Genomic DNA, 9440 nt, shown 5'->3' on the forward strand with positions numbered 1-9440 from the left:
ATTCTTCCAACCCCACTCTGTCGCTCTCTTCCCCGAGCGCCAGTGTCCAAGCCATCTCGCCAAAGCCGCTCCTCTCTCTCTCTCTGTCTCTCTCTCTCTCTAGGACGCGCGTAAAGCCCTCTTTCTCTCTCTAAACTACTCCCCTGCTCTCTCTCCTCCAAATCCTCTGTGAGGCGTCGATCTCACTTTAGCCCTATTGCTCTGGTCCCTTTCTCTCTCTTTGTTAGGCGTCAGCCTCTCTGCACGAGGGCATCAAGCTTCTCCAATTTCCAGGTATGTTATTATTATTATTATTATTATTATTTGTACCATTATTTCCCTGATCTCTGTCTTTCTTCTTGCAAAATGGAAAGGTTCTCACCGATCTAAAACAAGTTATCACATTGCTGTCTTTGAGTTTTTTTTTTTCTTATTTTTGTGTAATGCTGAATAATCAATACTAGCGATTTATTAGTGAATTTACTGTTTTAATGGTAAATCTACTGGGATTTAATGGTAAATTCTTTGCTTAATCATAATAATTATTTATTTTCTGTTGATTTGCTGACTAATAGTAAATTGTTTGATTAATCAGAAAATTTACCGATTTAATGGTAATTTTTTTGATCAATCAGAAACTTTACTGATTTTCGATTAAGTTTAAAAGCTAAAAAAATGTTTGATTAATCAGAAAATTTACTGATTTAATGGTCTGTTTACTGACTAATAAGTAAATTTACTAATTCAATAGTAAATTGTTTACGATTATTCAATACATTTTGCTAGCGGTTTATTGATTTTCAGTAATTTACTATACTGATTTTCTGCATTTGGGTCTAGTTTATGAATTTAAAATTAATAATGATTACTTGTATTGTTGTTATTTGATTTTTTGGTAATATATTTTTGTTTTCTGGTTTCTTAGTAATGTTGATTTTTATGCAATACTGAAAAATCAACAAAAACGTTTAATGTATTATTGTTATAAATTTATCTGTATTTTCTGAAGTTAAGATAGATAATGATCTATTTGTATCAGTGTTTAGAAAATCAACTCAGCCAAGGTACTCAGCCCTTGGCCGAGCCGAATTACTCGGACAAGTCCGAGTAACTCGCCTGAGTAGAGTTCGAGTTTAAAAAAATAAAAAATCAACACATAAATTAATGTATATATAATATATGATTCACATTTATAATACTATGCGTTGAATGACATGCTGGTCAGGCTCGCCGCTTTTAGGGGTATATATGTGATACTTCTTGGGTTTGAATCCTCGTTTTCATCTCATTGTTTCCTTTTTTTTTTTAAAAAAAAATGTGGTATAACAATAGATATATAATTAGCCTTCAATTCCACTTTGATTGATAAGATATTTGGTGGTGTTGGGTTGAGCGTGGCTGTTGAAGTACTCTTTGTAAGAGGTCTTGGGTACAAATCCTCTTTTCAAACCCTCTTTTTTTCACCAGTTTTCTCTTAAAATAAAAATAAAAAGGCAATGATTATGGAGGGATTTGAAACCTCATGGACAACAAGCATGCACACTACCCAGTGCGCTACTTGAGTGTTGCTTGTTAAGGTTTGGACATTGTTATATATAAACATTAAGAATGTGTGTACAATGTATTCAGGGAAAACTCGCCTCTCCCATAGAGCAAGGCTGAGTTACTTGGTCAAGTCTGAGTGTACCCGGCCGAGTCTCAAAATACTTATTGCTATTAATTTACTGATATATTAGTGTCTACTGATTTTGAGTGCATGTTAAAAAATTATATGAATAGGGAAACACTTTTATTAGCCTAGTTTGATAGAGTTATCTGTTGGTTTGGTAGAGTTATTAGCTATTCACACATTTATTCTGATTGTTTATACAAGTTGATTTAAACAAATAGTAGACTCATCTATGGCCACCAAAGACGCTATTCGAGAGAGGAATGGAGAGAGATTTATGTGGCAATAATTTATGATGTTTTTTCTAAGCAATGATATGGATGCTTTAAAATAGAAGAAACTCATTCAGAGGATAATTTGCAACATATAATTAATGTGTTAAATAATGAACAGGAACAATTGAAAACAATGTTTCTAGCTTTTCAGGTTCCAAAGAGGGCAAATTGCCAGCACCAATTCTCCAGGACAGGTTACTGAACAAAGGTTCATAGCTTCCAGGCATCAGTTTTCCTTTTCAGCCAATTTCCAGGTGTCCCAGCTTCAATAAAAACTGCATTTCCAGCTTGCCATACCTAAAGGGTAATCTCTCTCTCTCCTATAGGCTATGGGTTGTTCATTTATGTTGCTACTTCTTTCTCTGAAATCCTTCAAGGACTGATCTTTCTCTTTCATGCATCAGATATGGAAGAAAACAAGATCCTCAATCCTTCATCAAACTCTGACCCTACCATCAATCGAAAGCATGCTGCCATGCTCGAGCGCCTCTCCAATCTCCACAACCAGCGCATTGAATCCTCCTCCTCTGCAAACCCTAATAGTGATCCTTCTTTCGAATCCGTCTCCTCTTTTGTTTCTCACTTCTCCTCCACTAAACAAGCCATAGAAAACCAGTTCCAAGAATGTCCTAGAAACCCTTATTCATCAGACCAAATGCTAGTCAAATCAAAGCTTAACTCCATATCCAATGCCATTGAAGGGCTTGAGAAACTTTTAGCCGAGAGCTCGTACTTTTTACCTGCTTATGAGGTTCGTTCTGCTCAGAAAACCATATCAGAATTGAAGCAACAACTTAATTCCATTAACTCTGAGATTGTTCCCAAAAAGAAGTTTTCTTTCAAGAATAAGCCCACAAAGAAGAACCAGACCAGTGTACTAGAGGAATCTAAAGTGGAAGGCTTTGAATCTTTTCCAGAGACTCCCTTAGAGACCTCTTCAAGCTCTAATGTGTTTGATTCCCCTGGTTTTCGCAACCATGAAGGTGGTCTTCTGGTAAAGGATCTGAATGATTCCATTAATGGAGATTTTACACTTTCAGATCTCACAAACTGTAAAATTTTCTTGAAAGGGAGATTGAGGGCTCTGTTTGTTCATCGATTGAGTGGTTGCCATGTCTCCTCCGGCCCTATTACTGGTTCAGTTCTCATAGAAGAGGTGGAAAACTGCATTTTCATGCTACCTTCGCATCAGATAAGAATTCACAACGCAAAAGTTACAGACTTTTATCTTAGGGTTAAGAGCAGGCCTATTATCGAAGATAGCAGTGGTGTGAGGTTTGCCCCTTATTGTAAATCCTATGAAGGCCTTGATGAGGAGCTACATGAATGTGGGCTTGGTGAAGAGACTGGTAACTGGGCAAATGTTGACGATTTCAAGTGGTTGAGAGCTGTGCAATCACCAAATTGGAGCATTATACCAGAGGAAGAGCGAGTTTCTACAATTGGAGAAGTTCCTGTACAATCCCACTGAAATGAGACTTGGGTTTGTTTGAGTTTTTCCAGAGAGGTAAGAACTTGTGGCATTTTTTAGGGCTATTTCTTTTTCAATGGCATTTTTTTTTATTCATTAGCTGTCCCATTATCATCTCAATGGAAAAGGTTGCTGATGAAGGTCCCACTATCCTTGATATTTCAATGGAAAAGTCTACTGATGGGCTTGAATTTGATTCATATGTGGGCTTCAATTTGATTCATATGTGAAGAATTTTGAGTATGTTGTGTACTTTATGCACAATGTGAGATGTAATGGGCTGATTATTTGGAGGATATTCGTAAGTTATACAAGTACTGATGAAATTGTAACTCCTTGTGATGTGCGTGAGTCATGATCTTGGGCCTCTCTCTTTAATTTTTTTATTTGAAGATTTATGCCCTCATTCAAAATTGGGTTTTTTCATTCCCAACATCACTTCAACTTGCGTCCTCCTCTGATTTTAATGGGGTTGATTATTATGAAACTTGTGGATCCGTGAATATGTAGGCATGCACTTGACAAGCCATGTGCCATAATGTTTGCTCTAACATTGCTTTCTATGAGTATGCGAAGCAAGTCTAGGTTATCTTTCAATTTATATGACAAAGAACACATGTGGTTCTTTGCTTGATGTACTATATGTTAGAGGTTCTTTTGTCATTGGGCTTCACTCCTATTAATTGTAGAAGTTACCAAGGATAAGTTCGTAGCCATGGACACGGCCATAACTAGTGTCTCATGTGGCATACTCTTGGCATAGTCTTATTGATGCTATTCTTTGATATTCATTGCCGCCTTTGTCTTGTGCGAAGTTTGTCTCCAACCTTTCCACATGGCTCTCTTATGTTACCATCTTGTGCGAAGAGTGAGCTTACTCTATTTCATAGTTCCTCTAATATCCTTAAAGGAGATCAGGAGAATATACTCCCGGCTACCATATTTCTCATATTAGCATGGCTATATAAGTTAACATTCAAAATGACTTGGTTTGGTCACATATGCTTAATCTTTTTGTCCCACTTAAGATTACAGAAAACTAATAAAACATTTCTTAGCTGACTCGGGATTGTAAATTTTGGGTCATCTTAATGCCTGGTTTGGGGACTATGGGTTGTGGTTCCTAAAGGTGATTCTTGTGGTAAGGAGACACAATAGCATGCACTGAAATTTGCCAACCAGAAAGATTTGCTAATGAACATGTCCACAGCAGTCTCACTAGTAAAACTCCTAAATCTGTTAGGCATGATCAACTCGTTGAGACATTTTTTCTTATAGATCCGTCAGTTCTGTGTCTTGACACTATTAATGTCATATGTGAACAACAAAAGCACAGGGCCTATGGTGTCTAATCTAGTGTTCAGTGCTCATAGCAATCTCATTGAAGCTGTCATTTCATTCAATAAATGCTAGCTTAGATACGCATGAAGGTAGATGCTATACTCCCAGATGATTGGAAACTGGTTGTACAAGATTCATTATTGATCTCAGTTGCTTGTTTGGAATCTCATTCAGGCATCTGTTGGCATGATGCAATGACTTGCCAGCCATAAATGGATTACTGAGAGTCTTTTTGTTCTAGTGAATAGTCTTGACTATGTTCTGTATCTGTTATTTGTTTCGAACCTTGTTTGTTTATCTTGGATGCAATTTGATGTGTGCCTTCTTTCTGGTTTTCAATGAAGGCTATGTATCAAAGAGGAAAATGTATTAGCAAATGGATATCATGCCGTACCATGCAACTTCTGTTTCATCATGTGTTGATGTCTTCACCAATTCCGTCCATGAGATCGTCCATTGCTATCGTCTTTGCTCTAGTTGCTCGTCAGCTTGAATGTATCTGTTAGTGATTGAAATCTCTATTCTATTCGTTATGTCTTATGTATGTTATATACAAGGAGAGTATAGCTTATTTTTGAAAGTATATGTCTATATTAATTAAATGTATTGCATCATAGGTTGCTCTCCAAAACCTTGAGCTATTTCTGTGCTGCTCATTTGTATTGTCTGCTAGCCTTTCCGTTCGATCACCAAACCATACCACATGATTGCATTATTTCTTCTGTACCTACTCATTTGTACTTTGGCCACTAAGACTTGGAGCTTGGAGCCCGAATGGAGAAGTTCATCCAAAGCTTCAAAATCTTAGAGCCACATTTCACAAATATCCACCAATGGAAATGCATGATGACTATTGCAATTCACATTGATCAGAAAAAAAAAAGAATGTTGCAATTCACAAGAGAGAGTTGTTGTTGATTATAATGGCATAGATGAGTTTAGAAAGTTAACCACAATGAATTTCAAACTCTCGTATTCCTGGGATTATCGCATATGTAACTCATCTTAGAGAAATTTTGAGTACAAGTTTGGTTTGTAAGAATATACAGCTGTTTGATTTTAAAACCACCTTGAGATTGGAATTGGCCTAAAACCGGTTAACTTGGCCAATACTTTCACTTGAACTATTTGCAGATTTTCTCTTTGAGAGAGAGAGAGAGAGAGATGGGTTGGAGTAAGTTAGATCTGTGCTCTCTAACCTTGGTACATTCTCTCTCTAAACTGCTCTGAAAGATTTCAGTTGGCAACACCTCTTATCAAGGTGTGAGGGTTCAACCCATTTGCCCCATTAAGTGGGTTTTGTCTCCAAACGATTAACAAATGTGAAGATGATGGCCTAGAGAGATTAACAAATTTGAAGATGATGGCTTAGAGAGAGGAAGAGATGAAAGTGATCACAGAAAAAACAACAGTGGAAATCAATGAGGAGATTGTAGATTTGAAAGAGGAGCCTTTTCATGCTTTACCTGCAAAAATCAGGTAGGAAATGGTTCAACTTCAGTTCGTTTCAACTTATGCACAAAAGGGTACATTCTGATGCCCTAAGTCTACGTTTTTCCTTTTCTTTTTACTCAGTACTTCAGTTTTTTGCTGTATTTTTTTTTTATTCTAGTACAATGAAGATGGGTGTCATGAGTAGTTTTTTGGGGGTCACCTTTTCTAGTGTTTAGGTTTCTTTTTCGTTTGTGAAGATAGAGTGTGTATGAAAAGGGACTGTCTTTAAAGGTGTTGTTTACAAAGAGATCATTTATTTTTTGTACGTGGAGGTTACAATCATTTTTATCCTTTAAATTTCAAAATAGGTGGTTATAAAAGTGTCATTGAATAGATACAAAGTTCCAAAAAAATAATAAATTCTCGGACTTCATGGTTTACCTCAAGCCATCCAATTTGATATCTAATGAGTGGAAATGAATGTGACTTCCATGTAGAAAAGATAAATGGTCTCTTTGTAGGCAATCTCATACGAAAATTGACATGTTTAAGTTATAAATAATGATCTTATGAGATCCTACCATACCCATGTGTGTAAGATCTCAAAAGATCACCATTAAATTTGACACAGATCTCTAGAAAAGTTATCACATGAGTGTGGGACTTGATTTTTTTAGAGATCTATACCAAATTTAATGGTGATCTTTTGGGGTCCTACATACATGGGTGTGAGAGGGTTTCATAGGATCATTACTCTTAAGTTATTTCTTGCAATAGTTTTGATTATTTAGAACTTCGGCTCTATGCAAACCGCACTTTTTATCTTTTGTATAAGTTGGTCATAATTCACCTTATCTTCTGGATGTAAAATTAAGTGGTTGCATTTATTCCATTGATCAAGTACAATTTTTTTTAAAAAAAACTCTTGAACTTTATGACACACTCAACCTATCAAATTTCACATCAGATAGTTATAAACAATCCTGACCTCCTTGTACAATAGGTAAATTGTCTCATTTTATACAACTTTTTTCGAAAATCCAGCTTTACGAAAAGGGAAAAGTTTATATAGAGCCGAAGCTCTCAACAATCAAGTTAGAGCTTACCTCAAAAATTTTTGATACCCAAATATTCTCAAATTGATCATCAAGATGTATGGACAAGAGAAAAAAATGGATTTTGCAACGCATTTTTGGACCTTCAATTTTCAAGTTTTAGAGATTTGTCTATCTACACTATGTTTTAAGCTTTAAAATTTATAAATAAAGATAAAATATATTTTAAAGCTATCACAAAGATATTCAGTATTGAAACCACATTTCTCGATACTATTTGAAGGTAGGCTCTAATTTGATTGTTTAGAGCCTAGGCTCTACACAAACCACTCCCTTATAAAACATATATTTAAAAATGTCCTTATGAAAAAGGTCGTGTTTTACTTAGCAAAAGGAAAAACGTTGTATTTTAACATAATACTGTTAACTACGCTCTTGTTATCTTGGCAAGAAAAGTTAGCGATCTCGAAGTAATATTTATTATTTTCAATGACAATGCTTTACTTGTATTATATGTGCAGCAATATCAAAATGGGAAAAATGTAGTCATCCCTTTAGACTTAAAAAAAAAAAAAAGAATTTAGTAACGTTTCAAAAAAAAGTTCATCAATAAGAGGAAGCGTTTCTCCTTTTTCGTTGTTAGATTTGTAAACTGCATCGGTCTTAACATTTAAAATATACTTGGGTTGAAAGTTTTATCCCAAGTATTGTTTTTTTTTTTTTAATGTTATTCAGGCCAAGTATTCTGCTTCTGAGAATATTCAAACCATCACAAATAAGCTGTCTTGTGTTTTTATTTAATTTTGGGCATAGTCAGAATGTTAAACCCATAAAAACCAAAAAAAATTCTGAAACTTTGATGAGAGATCTCCACAATACTTAAAAATATAGGCAAAAAATAACTTTTTCATGGCTTACATTCAAAAAGCACTGGGAACAATAGCTGACAAGTTCCATACCACAAAAATTACACTTAAATCCCAAAATAAGAAGGAAATATTCCCTCATACTAGTAAAGATAATGAAGCTCCACTCTTTATTTGACATGCGCCATTTTGGGAGCATTTAGGTGGGCTTCGACAAGGGTTTCTGCCTAGACAGACATTCCGGGTGCAGGCGCAGACCCCGAGCCTGAGCGCGCAACAAATGCAGTGCAGTAAGATTTGAGCTGGGAGATGAGAGCTGGACTGAGGCCACCAGGTACCCAAAATGTGAGCCAGCATTGTGCTCCCACTTCCAGAGATGCCTTGCAACAATTCAAACCAGGTAAGTTCTTGCCAGTGGTGTAGAAGTTGTAGACCTCCTGCCAGCATCCCGTCTTGTCCCACAGACCCGAGAAGCACTCAGAGAATCCTGCCGGATGCGCATTCGCAGATTGCGCTTGCGCTACTGGTGCCACGGAGGCTGCCGTAAGGACTGCCAAGATCAATAAAATTGCAGGGAGCTGGTAGCATGCCATAGTGTTGTCTCTCTTTTTTCCCTTTTCTTCACGTTTTATTTTGTTAGTTTATTTGATTTCTGTGGTTTTTGGTGATGGAAGGGGGTATTTATGGAGTGGTTTTTGAATAAAATTGAAAGTTTAATGGTGGCTAGTTTTTGAATGGTGGTTAGTCTTAGGTTATGGATGGATGGTTATGGGAAGTGGAGGTTTTGGAGGTAATGTGGAATGGTTATTTATGGCATAGAATTGTTGGATATTTTAATAAAACGATGGCCGTTCGCTACTCGGTTTTCCGTATTTTACCCTAACGCAAGTTTAAAAATGAAGTCAAATACGAAATGGAACCTTTTCTTTTTTTCGCTATAACATATGATACTTTTCACATATGCTGTTGTATTAGTAAGGATTCAACTTGGAATTGTGTAAAAGTTAGTTTGTTGTAGATCATATTAGCCGATTAACTTATGTACACCTTCCCCCTCTCTCTCTCTCTCCATATCCATATATATATATATATATATATATATATGGGCAAAGATGGGATTAGCCAACTAGTTCATATGAATATATATTAGATTGAATCTGGATCGATCTGAAGATCACGGATGTCCAGTCGTGTTCGAATTTTAATATATTTTCTATGAATTCAAATCATTTGAAATTTTAGACGTGTGTTTATAAAAAATAAGTGAATCTTCGAAAAATATCAAAAAAATATTTTACATGAAATAAATTGGTCAAAATACCCCTAAAACATTTTTAGGAGTATTTTGGT

The 9440-nt window shown here is 35.8% G+C and overlaps 1 protein-coding gene across 15 annotated transcripts; it reads left to right on the forward strand.

Annotated features, from left to right (window-relative positions):
• On the forward strand, nucleotides 1-8948 carry LOC18436856 (tubulin-folding cofactor C). 15 transcript variants are annotated; one of them, XR_016044175.1, is made up of 5 exons: nucleotides 19-273; nucleotides 2075-2227; nucleotides 2328-3430; nucleotides 5870-6214; nucleotides 8294-8948. XR_016044175.1 is itself a non-coding variant. In XM_020668922.2 (4 exons), the coding sequence occupies exon 3, from the start codon at nucleotides 2330-2332 to the stop codon at nucleotides 3392-3394; it is 1065 nt and encodes a 354-aa protein (XP_020524581.1). In that variant the 5' UTR covers nucleotides 19-273; nucleotides 2042-2227; nucleotides 2328-2329; the 3' UTR covers nucleotides 3395-3430; nucleotides 5969-6494. The 15 variants fall into 15 exon arrangements, 9 of the variants coding, with proteins under 9 accessions (XP_020524579.1, XP_020524581.1, XP_020524578.1 ...); XR_002281390.2 differs by having other exon boundaries at nucleotides 5969-6214; XR_002281391.2 differs by having other exon boundaries at nucleotides 5976-6214.
• Nucleotides 8949-9440: the final 492 nt, after the last annotated feature.

Source organism: Amborella trichopoda, chromosome 11 (genome assembly GCF_054954075.1).
Source record: "Amborella trichopoda isolate Santa Cruz 75 chromosome 11, AtrichopodaSantaCruz75HAP2 v2.0, whole genome shotgun sequence".
Classification (NCBI taxonomy): domain Eukaryota; kingdom Viridiplantae; phylum Streptophyta; class Magnoliopsida; order Amborellales; family Amborellaceae; genus Amborella; species Amborella trichopoda.

Bases quoted from the DNA above. Each gene is read 5' to 3' on its own strand.
- LOC18436856 (XM_020668920.2), top strand. From the start codon at position 2,330: ATGGAAGAAAACAAGATCCTCAATCCTTCATCAAACTCTGACCCTACC.